The sequence below is a fragment of the Dendrobates tinctorius genome, unplaced genomic scaffold, assembly GCF_039654945.1.
Source record: "Dendrobates tinctorius isolate UK_male_01 unplaced genomic scaffold, ASM3965494v1 ptg000054l, whole genome shotgun sequence".
Taxonomy (NCBI): domain Eukaryota; kingdom Metazoa; phylum Chordata; class Amphibia; order Anura; family Dendrobatidae; genus Dendrobates; species Dendrobates tinctorius.
Window position 1 is genome coordinate 428416 of NW_027361722.1, and position 20679 is coordinate 449094.

Consider the following 20679-nt stretch of genomic DNA (forward strand, 5'->3'; position numbering starts at 1 on the left):
GAAATCCAAGTGCGATCCCACCGGTAGAGGCTCATGGGTTCTGGTTAACGCATTAAACGGCCCTGTTTGCCCGCTAAAGATCGTTAAGAGATACGCTGTAATAAAGCACGCAAGTAGATTTTTCCTCACTCATACAGACGGGTCCCCCCTGACAAAGTACCAATTCCAAGCAATTTTTAAGTTATGCTTGGAGAAAACCGGCGCAAATCCAAAAGAGTACGGGACACATTTGTTCCGTATCGGGGCAGCCACAGAAGCAGCTAGGGCAGGAGTGTCCAAGGCCGAGGTGCAGAGAGTGGGGCGTTGGAAATCCGCATGCTTCGCCAGATACATAAGACCTGATTTGCTGAATTAACATATGTTGTTTCTTGCAGGAGTTGAAGTTTGGGTTGTGGGACATTCCTATGTCTATTGGGCAGGAAAAAAGGGCCAAACTGCGTCCGGGAGGAAGGAATCTGTACCTCCTGGGCCTAGAGGTTAACTGGAGGGGTATCAGAGGCCTCCAATGGAAACAGGTGTTCAAAGAGATGGTTGACATTTCAAGGAGGCCAAAGCGCCCGGTGATACTGGTGGTACACGCGGGTGACAATGATCTAGGCAAGCAAAAGGTGGCGGACCTGTATAAGTGGATGACAACGGATATAGACCGGCTCCCCTGTTTATTCACAAATATGATGCTGGTGTGGTCAGAGATGATACCACGGGCCGTCTGGCGAGGCGCAAGAGATAAAAAAGCCATAGAGCGCACAAGGAGGAAATTCAACGCCCGGATGGGAAAATTTGTGAGAGGAAAAGGCGGTATCGTAATTCGTCACCACCATCTGCAACGGGATAACACAAAACTATTAAGACCGGACGGAGTTCACCTGACGGACATTGGCCTCGATATTTTTCTGACAGGTTTACAGGAGGGGGTTGAACAGGCCCTAACGCTGATGGATGGGGTCGGAGTCCCGTGTAGGGTATACACAGGATCCTCCGTGGCGGGAGAAGCAGAGGAGCGCAAAGGTTCGTAACCGCTCGTTGGGCCAACTTGCCTGTCGAATGCGGACAGGATCTCGGCGCGAGCCGCCCGTTACGGAGTGTAATTACTAAACTGTGACCGACCTGTTCACCCACCTAGGATTGTCTGGGTTTCTTTACGGGATTGGAGGGAGGGGGAAGGCACCCGTCACACAGGTCTCCACAGTTCTGCCGCGCATAGTTCTCCTTTGGTCTCATCTGAGCAGAGCCCTTACTGCAAAACTTCACGGTGTCTGAAGACTTTTTCGGGGCTTTGTACATGACCCTGATGAGAGAGATTCCAACAACACAAAACAAGATCTGAACTCGGCCTCATATAGACTTTGTGTGTGAGGGACACTGACGCACTTTGTGGAGGGATTACTTGTGCGTCTAGCAGTCTCTCTCTCTCGTGGTTCAGATATTTATGGTACTAGTTGGTGCACCATGCTCACACTTGGGCACCACAGATCCATATAGCGAGGGCCCTACAGGACGGCGGGGGAGGAGGCGTCCCACTGTCAAGGCTTCTGTGGGCAGCGCACATTCTGACCTTCGGGGGAGACAGGCATATAGCTCTGCACCCCGTGTTCATTGCACTGCTGTGATTCTTCTCTCCATGTCCCAGTACTGATTCCTGTGACTGCTGACAACCCTGCAGATCTGCAGTCGCCATGAGCGGTGCGCTGGCAGGGGTCTCCTGCCTGGTGACGGGGGCCAGTGGGTTTGTAGGGCACCGGATTGTGCAGATGTTACTGGAGGAAGAAGACGACCTAGGAGAACTTCGAGCCATGGATAAGATCCTGAGTGCCCAGCTTCTCCACACCTGTGAGCGTAAGTCTCGTAAAGGGGCGCTCTGCTGCTTCTTAAAGGGGTATTCTTATTAGAGACACTTATGGCATAATAGATGGCGGCCCGATTCTAGCGCATCGGGTATTCTACAATATGTGTGTAGTTTATTTATCATGATTCCGCACCAATATCGCTGATTGCGGCAAGTCCGTGCGCCGGAGATGACCCGCAGCAACCGTCGGGAGATCAGCGGCTACCTGGGGCGTGCGTCGTTCTAATGCCGCGCCAATTCGCGGCCGGACTGCGCCTGTCGCTGATTGGTCGTGGATGGCCGGGCGTGACCAATCAGGTACGTGGGATTTCCATTACAGAGAGACAGAATTAGACGATTATATAGTAGAAGCGCTGGACCCTAAAATGAGAGTGAGGGTCGTCAAGCCTGTACACAGAAGTCTATGGCAAAATGGGGAGAGCCGGCCGCTGCCTGTGTTCTCCTGATGGACAGGGGTCCGGAGGGGATATGTTACAAATGCTGTGGAGGAGAAGACCCCACACTAATGTCTGTGGAGGGGGAAGACCCCACACTAATGTCTGTGAAGGGGGAAGACCCCACACTAATGTCTGTGGAGGGGAAGACCCCACACTAATGTCTGTGGAGGGGAAGACCCCACACTAATGTCTGTGGAGGGGGAAGACCCCACACTAATGTCTGTGGAGGGGGAAGACCCCACACTAATGTCTGTGGAGGGGGAAGACCCCACACTAATGTCTGTGGAGGGGAAGACCCCACACTAATGTCTGTGGAGGGGAAGACCCCACACTAATGTCTGTGGAGGGGAAGACCCCACACTAATGTCTGTGGAGGGGAAGACCCCACACTAATGTCTGTGGAGGGGGAAGACCCCACACTAATGTCTGTGGAGGGGGAAGACCCCACACTAATGTCTGTGGAGGGGAAGACCCCACACTAATGTCTGTGGAGGGGGAAGACCCCACACTAATGTCTGTGGAGGGGGAAGACCCCACACTAATGTCTGTGGAGGGGGAAGACCCCACACTAATGTCTGTGGAGGGGGAAGACCCCACACTAATGTCTGTGGAGGGGGAAGACCCCACACTAATGTCTGTGGAGGGGGAAGACCCCACACTAATGTCTGTGGAGGGGGAAGACCCCACACTAATGTCTGTGGAGGGGGAAGACCCCACACTAATGTCTGTGCACGAGGCCTAATAGCGAGAGCTGACGAGCCTCAACCTTTACGACAAGCACAACTAGCGGCCGACTCATTGGATAATGAAAAGTTTTGCAACTTTATAACAAATTTTCTGCTTTACTTACTCAGCATAGTTAATAAGAAAATCTACTGGTGACGGCGATCCCTGACCTCCTCCTGCTCACACATGAGGGTACACGAGGCTGATATCAGTCACATAAGTCACATATGGCGTAATGTCTGGAGGTTATATCAGTACTGGAGCGTTATAAGAGGGGCTGATATCAGTCACATATGGTGTAATGTCTGGGGGTTATATCAGTACTGGAGTGTTATAAGAGGGGCTGATATCAGTCACATATGATGTAATGTCTGGGGGTTATATCAGTACTGGAGCGTTATAAGAGGGGCTGATATCAGTCACATATGGTGTAATGTCTGGGGGTTATATCAGTACTGGAGTGTTATAAGAGGGGCTGATATCAGTCACATATGATGTAATGTCTGGGGGTTATATCAGTACTGGAGCGTTATAAGAGGGGCTGATATCAGTCACATATGATGTAATGTCTGGAGGTTATATCAGTACTGGAGCATTATAAGAGGGGCTGATATCAGTCACATATGATGTAATGTCTGGAGGTTATATCAGTGCTGGAGCATTATAAGAGGGGCTGATATCAGTCACATGATGTAATGTCTGGGGGTTATATCAGTACTGGAGCGTTATAAGAGGGGCTGATGTCAGTCACATATGATGTAATGTCTGGGGGTTATATCAGCACTGGAGCGTTATAAGAGGGGCTGATATCAGTCACATATGGTGTAATGTCTGGGGGTTATATCAGTACTGGAGCGTAATAAGAGGGGCTGATATCAGTCACATATGATGTAATGTCTGGAGGTTATATCAGTACTGGAGCGTTATAAGAGGGGCTGATATCAGTCACATGATGTAATTTCTGGGGGTTATATCAGTACTGGAGCATTATAAGAGGGGCTGATATCAGTCACATATGATGTAATGTCTGGGGGTTATATCAGCACTGGAGCGTTATAAGAGGGGCTGATGTCAGTCACATATGATGTAATGTCTGGGGGTTATATCAGCACTGGAGCGTTATAAGAGGGGCTGATGTCAGTCACATATGGTGTAATGTCTGGGGGTTATATCAGCACTGGAGCGTAATAAGAGGGGCTGATATCAGTCACATATGGTGTAATGTCTGGGGGTTATATCAGTACTGGAGCGTTATAAGAGGGGATGATATCAGTCACATATGATGTAATGTCTGGGGGTTATATCAGTACTGGAGGGTTATAAGAGGGGCTGATATCAGTCACATATGATGTAATGTCTGGGGGTTATATCAGTACTGGAGCGTTATAAGAGGGGCTGATGTCAGTCACATATGATGTAATGTCTGGGGGTTATATCAGCACTGGAGCATTATAAGAGGGGCTGATATCAGTCACATATGGTGTAATGTCTGGGGGTTATATCAGTACTGGAGCGTTATAAGAGGGGCTGATGTCAGTCACATATGATGTAATGTCTGGGGGTTATATCAGCACTGGAGCATTATAAGAGGGGCTGATATCAGTCACATATGGTGTAATGTCTGGGGGTTATATCAGTACTGGAGCGTAATAAGAGGGGCTGATATCAGTCACATATGATGTAATGTCTGGAGGTTATATCAGTACTGGAGCGTTATAAGAGAGGCTGATATCAGTCACATATGGTGTAATGTCTGGGGGTTATATCAGCACTGGAGCGTTATAAGAGGGGCTGATATCAGTCACATGATGTAATGTCTGGGGGTTATATCAGCACTGGAGCGTTATAAGAGGGGCTGATATCAGTCACATATGATGTAATGTCTGGGGGTTATATCAGTACTGGAGCATTATAAGAGGGGCTGATATCAGTCACATATGATGTAATGTCTGGAGGTTATATCAGCACTGGAGCATTATAAGAGGGGCTGATATCAGTCACATATGATGTAATGTCTGGAGGTTATATCAGCACTGGAGCGTTATAAGAGGGGCTGATATCAGTCACATGATGTAATGTCTGGGGGTTATATCAGTACTGGAGCATTATAAGAGGGGCTGATATCAGTCACATATGATGTAATGTCTGGGGGTTATATCAGCACTGGAGCGTTATAAGAGGGGCTGATATCAGTCACATATGATGTAATGTCTGGGGGTTATATCAGTACTGGAGCATTATAAGAGGGGCTGATATCAGTCACATATGATGTAATGTCTGGAGGTTATATCAGCACTGGAGCATTATAAGAGGGGCTGATATCAGTCACATATGATGTAATGTCTGGAGGTTATATCAGCACTGGAGCGTTATAAGAGGGGCTGATATCAGTCACATGATGTAATGTCTGGGGGTTATATCAGTACTGGAGCATTATAAGAGGGGCTGATATCAGTCACATATGATGTAATGTCTGGGGGTTATATCAGTACTGGAGCGTTATAAGAGGGGCTGATGTCAGTCACATATGATGTAATGTCTGGGGGTTATATCAGTACTGGAGCGTTATAAGAGGGGCTGATGTCAGTCACATATGATGTAATGTCTGGGGGTTATATCAGCACTGGAGCATTATAAGAGGGGCTGATATCAGTCACATATGGTGTAATGTCTGGGGGTTATATCAGTACTGGAGCGTTATAAGAGGGGCTGATATCAGTCACATATGATGTAATGTCTGGAGGTTATATCAGCACTGGAGCGTTATAAGAGGGGCTGATATCAGTCACATGATGTAATGTCTGGGGGTTATATCAGTACTGGAGCATTATAAGAGGGGCTGATATCAGTCACATATGATGTAATGTCTGGGGGTTATATCAGCACTGGAGCGTTATAAGAGGGGCTGATATCAGTCACATATGATGTAATGTCTGGGGGTTATATCAGTACTGGAGCGTTATAAGAGGGGCTGATATCAGTCACATATGATGTAATGTCTGGAGGTTATATCAGCACTGGAGCGTTATAAGAGGGGCTGATATCAGTCACATATGATGTAATGTCTGGAGGTTATATCAGTACTGGAGTGTTATAAGAGGGGCTGATATCAGTCACATATGGTGTAATGTCTGGGGGTTATATCAGCACTGGAGCATTATAAGAGGGGCTGATATCAGTCACATATGGTGTAATGTCTGGGGGTTATATCAGTACTGGAGCGTTATAAGAGGGGCTGATATCAGTCACATATGATGTAATGTCTGGAGGTTATATCAGCACTGGAGCGTTATAAGAGGGGCTGATATCAGTCACATGATGTAATGTCTGGGGGTTATATCAGTACTGGAGCATTATAAGAGGGGCTGATATCAGTCACATATGATGTAATGTCTGGGGGTTATATCAGCACTGGAGCATTATAAGAGGGGCTGATATCAGTCACATATGGTGTAATGTCTGGGGGTTATATCAGTACTGGAGCGTTATAAGAGGGGCTGATATCAGTCACATATGGTGTAATGTCTGGGGGTTATATCAGTACTGGAGCGTTATAAGAGGGGCTGATATCAGTCACATATGGTGCAATGTCTGGAGGTTATATCAGTACTGGAGCGTTATAAGAGGGGCTGATATCAGTCACATATGGTGTAATGTCTGGGGGTTATATCAGTACTGGAGCGTTATAAGAGGGGCTGATATCAGTCACATATGGTGTAATGTCTGGGGGTTATATCAGCACTGGAGCATTATAAGAGGGGCTGATATCAGTCACATATGGTGTAATGTCTGGGGGTTGTATCAGTACTGGAGCGTTATAAGAGGGGCTGATATCAGTCACATATGATGTAATGTCTGGAGGTTATATCAGCACTGGAGCGTTATAAGAGGGGCTGATATCAGTCACATGATGTAATGTCTGGGGGTTATATCAGTACTGGAGCATTATAAGAGGGGCTGATATCAGTCACATATGATGTAATGTCTGGGGGTTATATCAGCACTGGAGCATTATAAGAGGGGCTGATATCAGTCACATATGGTGTAATGTCTGGGGTTATATCAGTACTGGAGCGTTATAAGAGGGGCTGATATCAGTCACATATGGTGTAATGTCTGGGGGTTATATCAGCACTGGAGCGTTATAAGAGGGGCTGATATCAGTCACATGATGTAATGTCTGGGGGTTATATCAGTACTGGAGCATTATAAGAGGGGCTGATATCAGTCACATATGATGTAATTTCTGGGGGTTATATCAGCACTGGAGCATTATAAGAGGGGCTGATATCAGTCACATATGGTGTAATGTCTGGGGTTATATCAGTACTGGAGCGTTATAAGAGGGGCTGATATCAGTCACATATGATGTAATGTCTGGGGGTTATATCAGCACTGGAGCGTTATAAGAGGGGCTGATATCAGTCACATGATGTAATGTCTGGGGGTTATATCAGTACTGGAGCATTATAAGAGGGGCTGATATCAGTCACATATGATGTAATGTCTGGGGGTTATATCAGCACTGGAGCATTATAAGAGGGGCTGATATCAGTCACATATGGTGTAATGTCTGGGGTTATATCAGTACTGGAGCGTTATAAGAGGGGCTGATATCAGTCACATATGATGTAATGTCTGGAGGTTATATCAGCACTGGAGCGTTATAAGAGGGGCTGATATCAGTCACATGATGTAATGTCTGGGGGTTATATCAGTACTGGAGCATTATAAGAGGGGCTGATATCAGTCACATATGATGTAATGTCTGGGGGTTATATCAGCACTGGAGCATTATAAGAGGGGCTGATATCAGTCACATATGGTGTAATGTCTGGGGTTATATCAGTACTGGAGCGTTATAAGAGGGGCTGATATCAGTCACATATGATGTAATGTCTGGGGGTTATATCAGTACTGGAGCGTTATAAGAGGGGCTGATATCAGTCACATATGGTGTAATGTCTGGGGGTTATATCAGTACTGGAGCGTTACAAGAGGGGCTGATATCAGTCACATATGATGTAATGTCTGGAGGTTATATCAGCACTGGAGCGTTATAAGAGGGGCTGATATCAGTCACATGATGTAATGTCTGGGGGTTATATCAGTACTGGAGCATTATAAGAGGGGCTGATATCAGTCACATATGATGTAATGTCTGGGGGTTATATCAGCACTGGAGCATTATAAGAGGCTGATATCAGTCACATATGATGTAATGTCTGGGGGTTATATCAGTACTGGAGCGTTATAAGAGGGGCTGATATCAGTCACATATGATGTAATGTCTGGAGGTTATATCAGCACTGGAGCATTATAAGAGGCTGATATCAGTCACATATGATGTAATGTCTGGGGGTTATATCAGTACTGGAGCGTTATAAGAGGGGCTGATATCAGTCACATATGGTGTAATGTCTGGGGGTTATATCAGCACTGGAGCATTATAAGAGGGGCTGATATCAGTCACATATGGTGTAATGTCTGGGGGTTATATCAGTACTGGAGCGTTATAAGAGGGGCTGATATCAGTCACATATGATGTAATGTCTGGAGGTTATATCAGCACTGGAGCGTTATAAGAGGGGCTGATATCAGTCACATGATGTAATGTCTGGGGGTTATATCAGTACTGGAGCATTATAAGAGGGGCTGATATCAGTCACATATGATGTAATGTCTGGGGGTTATATCAGCACTGGAGCATTATAAGAGGCTGATATCAGTCACATATGATGTAATGTCTGGGGGTTATATCAGTACTGGAGCGTTATAAGAGGGGCTGATATCAGTCACATATGATGTAATGTCTGGAGGTTATATCAGTACTGGAGCATTATAAGAGGGGCTGATATCAGTCACATATGATGTAATGTCTGGAGGTTATATCAGTACTGGAGCGTTATAAGAGGGGCTGATATCAGTCACATGATGTAATGTCTGGGGGTTATATCAGTACTGGAGCATTATAAGAGGGGCTGATATCAGTCACATATGATGTAATGTCTGGGGGTTATATCAGTACTGGAGCATTATAAGAGGCTGATATCAGTCACATATGATGTAATGTCTGGGGGTTATATCAGTACTGGAGCGTTATAAGAGGGGCTGATATCAGTCACATATGATGTAATGTCTGGAGGTTATATCAGCACTGGAGCATTATAAGAGGCTGATATCAGTCACATATGATGTAATGTCTGGGGGTTATATCAGTACTGGAGCGTTATAAGAGGGGCTGATATCAGTCACATATGATGTAATGTCTGGAGGTTATATCAGTACTGGAGTGTTATAAGAGGGGCTGATATCAGTCACATATGATGTAATGTCTGGAGGTTATATCAGTACTGGAGCGTTATAAGAGGGGCTGATATCAGTCACATATGGTGTAATGTCTGGAGGTTATATCAGCACTGGAGCGTTATAAGAGGGGCTGATATCAGTCACATATGGTGTAATGTCTGGGGGTTATATCAGTACTGGAGCGTTATAAGAGGGGCTGATATCAGTCACATATGATGTAATGTCTGGGGGTTATATCAGTACTGGAGCGTTATAAGAGGGGCTGATATCAGTCACATATGATGTAATGTCTGGGGGTTATATCAGTACTGGAGTGTTATAAGAGGGGCTGATATCAGTCACATATGATGTAATGTCTGGGGGTTATATCAGTACTGGAGTGTTATAAGAGGGGCTGATATCAGTCACATATGATGTAATGTCTGGAGGTTATATCAGTACTGGAGCGTTATAAGAGGGGCTGATATCAGTCACATATGGTGTAATGTCTGGGGGTTATATCAGTACTGGAGCGTTATAAGAGGGGCAGATATCAGTCACATATGATGTAATGTCTGGAGGTTATATCAGTACTGGAGCGTTATAAGAGGGGCTGATATCAGTCACATATGGTGTAATGTCTGGGGGTTATATCAGTACTGGAGCGTTATAAGAGGGGCTGATATCAGTCACATATGGTGTAATGTCTGGGGGTTATATCAGTACTGGAGCGTTATAAGAGGGGCTGATATCAGTCACATATGATGTAATGTCTGGGGGTTATATCAGTACTGGAGTGTTATAAGAGGGGCTGATATCAGTCACATATGATGTAATGTCTGGGGGTTATATCAGTACTGGAGCGTTATAAGAGGGGCTGATATCAGTCACATATGATGTAATGTCTGGGGGTTATATCAGTACTGGAGCGTTATAAGAGGGGCTGATATCAGTCACATATGATGTAATGTCTGGAGGTTATATCAGCACTGGAGCATTATAAGAGGCTGATATCAGTCACATATGATGTAATGTCTGGGGGTTATATCAGTACTGGAGCGTTATAAGAGGGGCTGATATCAGTCACATATGATGTAATGTCTGGAGGTTATATCAGTACTGGAGAGTTATAAGAGGGGCTGATATCAGTCACATATGGTGTAATGTCTGGAGGTTATATCAGCACTGGAGCGTTATAAGAGGGGCTGATATCAGTCACATATGGTGTAATGTCTGGGGGTTATATCAGTACTGGAGCATTATAAGAGGGGCTGATATCAGTCACATATGATGTAATGTCTGGGGGTTATATCAGTACTGGAGCGTTATAAGAGGGGCTGATATCAGTCACATATGATGTAATGTCTGGGGGTTATATCAGTACTGGAGCGTTATAAGAGGGGCTGATATCAGTCACATATGGTGTAATGTCTGGGGGTTATATCAGTACTGGAGCGTTATAAGAGGGGCTGATATCAGTCACATATGATGTAATGTCTGGAGGTTATATCAGCACTGGAGCATTATAAGAGGCTGATATCAGTCACATATGATGTAATGTCTGGGGGTTATATCAGTACTGGAGCGTTATAAGAGGGGCTGATATCAGTCACATATGATGTAATGTCTGGGGGTTATATCAGTACTGGAGCGTTATAAGAGGGGCTGATATCAGTCACATACGGTGTAATGTCTGGAGGTTATATCAGCACTGGAGCATTATAAGAGGCTGATATCAGTCACATATGATGTAATGTCTGGGGGTTATATCAGTACTGGAGCGTTATAAGAGGGGCTGATATCAGTCACATATGATGTAATGTCTGGAGGTTATATCAGTACTGGAGAGTTATAAGAGGGGCTGATATCAGTCACATATGGTGTAATGTCTGGAGGTTATATCAGCACTGGAGCGTTATAAGAGGGGCTGATATCAGTCACATATGATGTAATGTCTGGGGGTTATATCAGTACTGGAGCGTTATAAGAGGGGCTGATATCAGTCACATGGTGTAATGTCTGGGGGTTATATCAGTACTGGAGTGTTATAAGAGGGGCTTATATCAGTCACATATGGTGTAATGTCTGGGGGTTATATCAGTACTGGAGCGTTATAAGAGGGGCTGATATCAGTCACATATGGTGTAATGTCTGGGGGTTATATCAGTACTGGAGCGTTATAAGAGGGGCAGATATCAGTCACATATGATGTAATGTCTGGAGGTTATATCAGTACTGGAGCGTTATAAGAGGGGCTGATATCAGTCACATATGGTGTAATGTCTGGGGGTTATATCAGTACTGGAGTGTTATAAGAGGGGCTTATATCAGTCACATATGGTGTAATGTCTGGGGGTTATATCAGTACTGGAGCGTTATAAGAGGGGCAGATATCAGTCACATATGATGTAATGTCTGGAGGTTATATCAGTACTGGAGCGTTATAAGAGGGGCTGATATCAGTCACATATGGTGTAATGTCTGGGGGTTATATCAGTACTGGAGCGTTATAAGAGGGGCTGATATCAGTCACATATGGTGTAATGTCTGGGGGTTATATCAGTACTGGAGCGTTATAAGAGGGGCTGATATCAGTCACATATGATGTAATGTCTGGGGGTTATATCAGTACTGGAGCGTTATAAGAGGGGCTGATATCAGTCACATATGATGCAATGTCTGGGGGTTATATCAGTACTGGAGCGTTATAAGAGGGGCTGATATCAGTCACATATGATGTAATGTCTGGGGGTTATATCAGTACTGGAGCGTTATAAGAGGGGCTGATATCAGTCACATATGATGCAATGTCTGGGGGTTATATCAGTACTGGAGCGTTATAAGAGGGGCTGATATCAGTCACATATGGTGTAATGTCTGGGGGTTATATCAGTACTGGAGCGTTATAAGAGGGGCTGATATCAGTCACATATGATGTAATGTCTGGGGGTTATATCAGTACTGGAGTGTTATAAGAGGGGCTGATATCAGTTACATATGATGTAATGTCTGGGGGTTATATCAGTACTGGAGTGTTATAAGAGGGGCTGATATCAGTCACATATGGTGTAATGTCTGGGGGTTATATCAGCACTGGAGTGTTATAAGAGGGGCTGATATCAGTCACATATGGTGTAATGTCTGGAGGTTATATCAGCACTGGAGTGTTATAAGAGGGGCTGATATCAGTCACATATGATGTAATGTCTGGAGGTTATATCAGCACTGGAGTGTTATAAGAGGGGCTGATATCAGTCACATATGATGTAATGTCTGGAGGTTATATCAGTACTGGAGCGTTATAAGAGGGGCTGATATCAGTCACATATGGTGTAATGTCTGGGGGTTATATCAGTACTGGAGTGTTATAAGAGGGGCTTATATCAGTCACATATGGTGTAATGTCTGGGGGTTATATCAGTACTGGAGCGTTATAAGAGGGGCAGATATCAGTCACATATGATGTAATGTCTGGAGGTTATATCAGTACTGGAGCGTTATAAGAGGGGCTGATATCAGTCACATATGGTGTAATGTCTGGGGGTTATATCAGTACTGGAGCGTTATAAGAGGGGCTGATATCAGTCACATATGGTGTAATGTCTGGGGGTTATATCAGTACTGGAGCGTTATAAGAGGGGCTGATATCAGTCACATATGATGTAATGTCTGGGGGTTATATCAGTACTGGAGCGTTATAAGAGGGGCTGATATCAGTCACATATGATGCAATGTCTGGGGGTTATATCAGTACTGGAGCGTTATAAGAGGGGCTGATATCAGTCACATATGATGTAATGTCTGGGGGTTATATCAGTACTGGAGCGTTATAAGAGGGGCTGATATCAGTCACATATGATGCAATGTCTGGGGGTTATATCAGTACTGGAGCGTTATAAGAGGGGCTGATATCAGTCACATATGGTGTAATGTCTGGGGGTTATATCAGTACTGGAGCGTTATAAGAGGGGCTGATATCAGTCACATATGATGTAATGTCTGGGGGTTATATCAGTACTGGAGTGTTATAAGAGGGGCTGATATCAGTTACATATGATGTAATGTCTGGGGGTTATATCAGTACTGGAGTGTTATAAGAGGGGCTGATATCAGTCACATATGGTGTAATGTCTGGGGGTTATATCAGCACTGGAGTGTTATAAGAGGGGCTGATATCAGTCACATATGGTGTAATGTCTGGAGGTTATATCAGCACTGGAGTGTTATAAGAGGGGCTGATATCAGTCACATATGATGTAATGTCTGGAGGTTATATCAGCACTGGAGTGTTATAAGAGGGGCTGATATCAGTCACATATGATGTAATGTCTGGAGGTTATATCAGTACTGGAGCGTTATAAGAGGGGCTGATATCAGTCACATATGGTGTAATGTCTGGGGATTATATCAGTACTGGAGCGTTATAAGAGGGGCTGATATCAGTCACATATGGTGTAATGTCTGGGGGTTATATCAGCACTGGAGTGTTATAAGAGGGGCTGATATCAGTTACATATGATGTAATGTCTGGGGGTTATATCAGCACTGGAGTGTTATAAGAGGGGCTGATATACATCGCAGTAGTGAATGCTGCTTGCGAGTTCCCGCAGAGTAAGAAGACACTAAGGCTGTGTGCACATGTTGCGGATTGTTCTGTGAATTTTTCCACGTGGATTTGGCAAAATCCTTTCCACCTCTACAATGCAGCAGGTGTAAAAGCGCAGCTGAATCGGCACAAAGAATTGACATGCTGCGGATGTGAAGCTGCAGGAGAGCCGCACCGTGCGCCCGGTGGTTTTTGTTTTTCATTGATTTTAATGGTACTGTACAACGCAGCAGAATCCGCAGTGTGCGCACTCACCCTGAAGGGCCCGCAGATGTCACCGCGTAGCTGCCGGCCCTGAGCCCTGTGGTCCCAGGATCTTCCGGGGCGGGAGAACAGGTCATCCTGAGATTCCCCCCCCCTGCCGTAGATGAGAGGTCGATGGTGACGGACTGGAATAATTCCCCGACACTTAGACACAAAGTGGAATCTTTCAAATATCAGCGTCTATAAAACTAAACGTATTTCCTCTGATTAATGAAGAAAGCCCCAATGTGGTCAGTCCCTCCATTAACGTTGGCTGCCGGGGTTCAGTTAGTAAAATACAGCGCTGGCAGAAATGAAGAGACCGCGGCACAATGTTCAGTTTGTCTGATTTTCCTCTTGATATGTTTGAGTAAAATGTAAATTGCTCTTTTATTCTATAAACTTCTGACCACATGTCTCCGAATCTCCAAGCAATAAATATTGTATTTTTAGAAAATGAGAAATGGTCAAAATAACAAAAAATGCAGAAAACAAGATCATAAACATGTAGACACAACAATCCTAATGTTTTACCTCAGGAAGAGTTCAGAGATCAATATTCTGTGGAATCCCCATGATTGTTAATCCCGGCAGGGGTTGCAGCTGTGAAGAGGCCTGAAGTGTTTAAGGGCCCGATGGGGGAGCTGCAGCCACTCATTGGCTGTGCCGCTCCTTGCTTTGAGTGGCTGCCAGGCTGCAATTGGCCTGAAAGGATGGCTGCACACAGGACCTGTGATGATGTCACAGTAGGGGAGGAGTCAGGGGTCACATGATCAGGAACCAGGCGTATGCAGGACTTGGTTGTCATGGTGCTGGATGAGGGGAAGTTTATGTGTGAGGTCAGGAGGGGTTTACAGGGTGGATGTAGCAGAGCCGTGTGTGTACGAGGTGTACGAGGTGTACGGAGAGGAGCTGCGTGTGTACAAGGTGTACGGAGCGGAGCCGTGTGTGTACGAGGTGTACGGAGCGGAGCAGAGTGTGTGCGAGGTGTACGGAGAGGAGCCGCGTGTGTGCGAGGTGTACGGAGCGGAGCCGCGTGTGTACGAGGTGTGGGAAGCGGAGCTGGTGTGCTGAGCGGAGCCGCGTGTGTACGAGGTGTACGGAGAGGAGCCGCGTGTCTGCGAGGTGTACGGAGCAAAGCCGCGTGTGTGCGAGGTGTACGGAGCGGAGCCGCGTGTGTACGAGGTGTACGGAGAGGAGCCGCGTGTGTACGAGGTGTGCTGAGCTGAGCCGCGTGTGTACGAGGTGTACGGAGAGGAGCCGCATGTGTGCGAGGTGTACGGAGCAAAACCGCGTGTGTGCGAGGTGTACGGAGCGGAGCTGCGTGTGTACGAGGTGTACGGAGCGGAGCCGCGTGTGTACGAGGTGTGGGGAGCAGAGCTGGTGTGCTGAGCGGAGCCGCGTGTGTACGAGGTGTACGGAGAGGAGCCATGTGTCTGCGAGGTTTACGGAGCAAAGCCGCGTGTGTGCGAGGTGTACGGAGCGGAGCCGCGTGTGTACGAGGTGTACGGAGAGGAGCCGTGTGTGTACGTGGTGTGCTGAGCTGAGCCGCGTGTGTACGAGGTGTACGGAGAGGAGCCGCATGTGTGCGAGGTGTACGGAGCAAAGCCGCGTGTGTACGAGGTGTGCGAAGAGGAGCCGCGTGTGTACGAGGTGTGCTGAGTGGAGCTGCGTGTGTACGAGGTGTACGGAGCGGAGCCGCGTGTGTGCGAGGTGTACGGAGAGGAGCCGCGTGTGTGCGAGGTGTACGGAGAGGAGCCGCGTGTGTGCGAGGTGTACGGAGAGGAGCCGCGTGTGTGCGAGGTGTACGGAGAGGAGCCGCGTGTGTGCGAGGTGTACGGAGAGGAGCCGCGTGTGGGTGAGGTGTACGGAGAGGAGCCGCGTGTGTGCGAGGTGTACGGAGAGGAGCTGCGTGTGTGCGAGGTGTACGGAGAGGAGCTGCGTGTGTGCGAGGTGTACGGAGCGGAGCCGCGTGTGTACGAGGTGTACGGAGCGGAGCCGCGTGTGTACGAGGTGTTGGGAGCGGAGCTGGTGTGCTGAGCGGAGCCGCGTGTGTACGAGGTGTACGGAGAGGAGCCGCATGTGTGCGAGGTGTACGGAGCGGAGCAGAGTGTGTACGAGGTGTACGGAGCGGAGCCGCGTGTGTACGAGGTGTACGGAGAGGAGCCGCGTGTGTACGAGGTGTGGGGAGCGGAGCCGCGTGTGTACGAGGTGTGGGGAGCGGAGCTGGTGTGCTGAGCGGAGCCGCGTGTGTACGAGGTGTACGGAGAGGAGCCGCATGTGTGCGAGGTGTACGGAGCGGAGCAGAGTGTGTACGAGGTGTACGGAGCGGAGCCGCATGTGTACGAGGTGTACGGAGAGGAGCCGCGTGTGTACGAGGTGTACGGAGCGGAGCCGCGTGTGTACGAGGTGTACGGAACGGAGCCGCGTGTGTACGAGGTGTGGGGAGCGGAGCTGGTGTGCTGAGCGGAGCCGCGTGTGTACGAGGTGTGCTGAGCGGAGCCGCATGTGTACGAGGTGTACGGAGCGGAGCCGCGTGTGTATGAGGTGTACGAAATGTACGTAGCGGAGCTGCGTGTGTACGAGGTGTACGAAGTGTACGGAGCGGAGCTGCATGTGTACGAGGTGTGCGGAGCGGAGCCGTGTGTGTACGAGGTGTACGGAGCGGAGTCGCGTGTGTACGAGGTGTGCGGAGCGGAGCCGCGTGTGTACGAGGTGTACGGAGCGGAGCCGCGTGTGTACGAGGTGTACAGAGCCGCGTGTATACGAGGTGTGCTGAGCGGAGCCGCGTGTGTACGAGGTGTACGGAGCGGAGCCGCGTGTGTACGAGGTGTACGGAGCGGAGCCTTGTGTGTACGAGGTGTACGGAGCGGAGCCTTGTGTGTACGAGGTGTACGGAGCGGAGCCTTGTGTGTACGAGGTGTACGGAGCGGAGCCTTGTGTGTACGAGGTGTACGGAGCGGAGCCGCGTGTGTACGAGGTGTTCGGAGCGGAGCCGCGTGTGTACGAGCTGTGCGGAGCCGCGTGTGTACGAGGTGTGCAGAGAGGAGCCGCGTGTGTACGAGATGTACTGAGCGGAGCCGCGTGTGTACGAGGTGTGCGGAGCGGAGCCGCGTGTGTACGAGGTGTGCGGAGCGGAGCCGCGTGTGTACGAGGTGTGCGGAGCGGAGCCGCGTGTGTACGAGGTGTACGGAGCGGAGTCGCGTGTGTACGAGGTGTACGGAGCGGAATCGAATGTTTACGAGGTGTGAGGAGCGGAGTCGCGTGTGTACGAGGTGTACGGAGCCGCGTGTGTACGAGTTGTACGGTGCAGAGCCGTGTGTACGAGGTGTAAGGAGCGGAGCCGCGTGTGTACGAGGTGTACAAAGCGGAACCGGATGTGTACGAGGTGTACGGAGCTGAGCCGTGTGTACGGGGTGTGCGGAGCGGAGCCGCATGTGTACGAGGTGTGCGGAGCGGAGCCGCGTGTGTACGAGGTGTGCGGAGCGGAACCGGATGTGTACGGAGCTGAGCCGTGTGTGTACGAAGTGTACGGAGCTGAGCCGCATGTGTACGAGGTGAGTGGAGCCGTGCGTGTACAAGGTGTACAGAGCGGAGATGTGCGTGTAATTTGGCATGGGGGGGCCCATTTGAAAGTTCACACCGGAGCCCATAACGTTGTAGTTACGCCACTGAACCCCAGCTTTCCTGCGTCTTGGCTGCTTTCCTCTAGTCTCTCACTCTGCTTTTGGGTGACCTTATCCCTCTCCTGGTACTCATATGTCAGCAGCTCTTCCTTGTCTGATAGCTTGTGACTCTCCATCTTCCTCTTGATGACATTCCAGAGGTTTTCAATGCGGTTCAGGTCTGGAGATTTGGCTGGCCATGATGGGGTTTGGATGTGGGGGTCTCTTAATTTTTGCCAGAGCTGTACATTAGGTTTCCAAACATTTTATATAGATTTTTTTTTTACATATCCATCTAAGCATATTTTTAAAGGGAATCTGTCAGTGATCATCCCTCCTGAGCTGCGGGTCATAAGAAGCTGAATAAGAAGAAACCTTGATATCCGTGTCTTATTCCAATGAAAACCGTGTTTTTGATAATATGTAAATGAGCTGTTAAGATCTATGGGAGGGGCATACATATTTTGAGACTCCACCTCCAAAACTTATAAATGAAAGAGAAAGAGGGTGTTACTAGTGTGTTCTCATGCCTACAAATGGGACTCCTGGGAGAAATAAGTGTTGGGCAGAAACAAAACACATTTTTAATTTAGGAGGCTACATAAGTTTTACTCCAGATTCAGGAAGAACCTGAACGCTAAGCACTTGGTGAGTTTACAAGGCTTCACAGAACGGAGAGATAAAGGTAGAGCTAGATGATCCATAACTTGGCGGGGGGAGGGGGTAATATGTACATTCAGGAATCACAAATATACGAACTAAAATAGAAGAATACATTTCAATATCTACAATTATTTTATAATTTCACCCTCATATTGTAGATCGAAGCATGGCTTCTCATTAATTGAAGGAAAGAGCTCAAACTCACACTCCACGTGACCTTTGTTGAGCTGGGACCCCCTGCTGTGAACAGGTAATTAAAGTAGGTTATCTGATGGATCGCAGACACAGAGTCCAAGCACAGCCTGCAGAGGAATATGGAAGGCAACAGATTTATGGCCTGTGGAAGACGTCTTATTTCCCTATCTCCCTTGGCTCCCCATGTCAGAACTGCAATCAGACTTCCGCAAGCCCATATTCCATTTCAGAATATTGGGGGGGTTTATTTAATGGCGTACGACGTCCTTGAGTCATGGCTAACATATTTTTTACATATATCAAACTATCCCGTACATGTGAATACAGGACTAAGAAGAGATCCCAAGATGAATCAAAACAATTTTATTACATGCTTTTTTAAAAAAATACACAACAAACATAAAAAAGCAAAAAATTCCGTATATGGGAACGCAAGAGCACACCTGTGTGATAATCCTTGTGAGGCTGATAAAAACCGTCCAAAAATATAAACATATGTCCAAGGAATTAAATAATATTTTTATGTGGACATGCAATTATCCTCATGACATATAAAAGTCAAAAAACAGAATCCAACAAGTGCTGTTATACAACTGACAAATATTATCAAATCTCTAAGCATGAAGATTACCCTGTAACATGTAAATCTAATAGCCCATAACTGACTGAAATCATCAGAAAGATTCCTAATCACATGGAAGGCACAGCCTATATATTACAAAGAAATACCCAAGTGCATAGTAACACAAATAGGGTCATAAGCGGTGAGGAACAGTCCTTAAATACCCCAAATATACATCAATGATAAATAATATAGCAAAACGCCTGTGTTAGCACATAATTACCGCAGGTAAACGGAGGTGCTCCTGGTGTCCCCTCACCCCGACGCGCGTTTCGCTGCCAGCTTCTTCTGGGGGCTCGTGTCCAAGGTGAGGGGCGGCCCAGTATTTATATCCAATTGGTGAATGTGTTGAAACCGAGGACCAATCAGCACATCGCGGCGCATGACGCCTTAACCCCGCTCCCAATGACATACTTCCTCCCAACGCTCAATGACACGCAAGCTTACCCTGCGTGTCAGTGTCAGAGAGTCATCGGAAGTGATGAGGGTGAGGGAAATGGCTCATGTGCACTGCCTGATGGCCGCTTCATAATGAAACACTTATAGAACACAAGAACAATGTGAATTAGGGCAATGTGTAAACCAAAATTAAGCTAACTTTTTGCACTTATATTATTGGTTCCAATGGTATTACATAAATAACTAGAAGTGAATAGTAATATATTATTAATACTTAATTATATAAAAGTGCATATTGACCGAATATTCCATCATATATTAAAGTGACTGTGCTAAACTAATCATAAATGTATATGACTTTCATATCATAATTAAAGTGACAGTGCATATTGTAAATAACAATATTAAATTACACAGAATTAGTGAAAAAATAATCACAACCACCACCAATAAAAGTGACAGTGCTCTGTGGCACGTAATTTATGAAATATTTCATATTTTAAAGTGACAGTGCAAAAAGCCTGAATTCATGTTAAAGTGACAGTGCACTAATAAATGACCATGTATATATTCACACTAAGGTACAACACCAAATGATGTATAGCATATCAAAAAAACCATAACAAAAAAATCACTAGACAATGTAGAATAATAAAAAAAAAAAATACACCGCAACAGTCCCAAATTAAAATCTGACAGCTGGCTGACATTATACATGCCATATTTCCTCTCTATGGAAGGCGAAAATTATAATAGGATATATGACAGTAAAATCTCCCGCTTGGGACCTCCAGGGGTGAAGACATTCTGAAAGTTGTAGATCTCTAAATTTTTAGGAACCTAGCCACATCCCATGCTTAGCTCCCATATGAGCTCACCGAGAAGTGTGTGGTTGTGGTTTTTTTCCCATTAAAGCAGATTTTGAATTACTGTCTTTGTCAATCTTGGAATACACAGTTCGCTGTGGCTCTGCACCACTTACCTAAAAG

At 46.7% G+C, this 20679-nt stretch overlaps 1 protein-coding gene across 1 annotated transcript in view; it reads left to right on the forward strand.

Moving 5' to 3' along the window:
- Positions 1-1146: 1146 nt before the first annotated feature.
- The window catches only part of LOC141091417 (3 beta-hydroxysteroid dehydrogenase/Delta 5-->4-isomerase-like), a 58013-nt gene continuing 38480 nt past the window's right edge, over positions 1147-20679 (forward strand). The window contains exon 1 of the mRNA XM_073576960.1: positions 1147-1836. Coding sequence (XP_073433061.1) covers positions 1677-1836 — 160 coding nt within the window. The 5' untranslated portion in view covers positions 1147-1676. The remainder of the gene's footprint in view (positions 1837-20679) is intronic.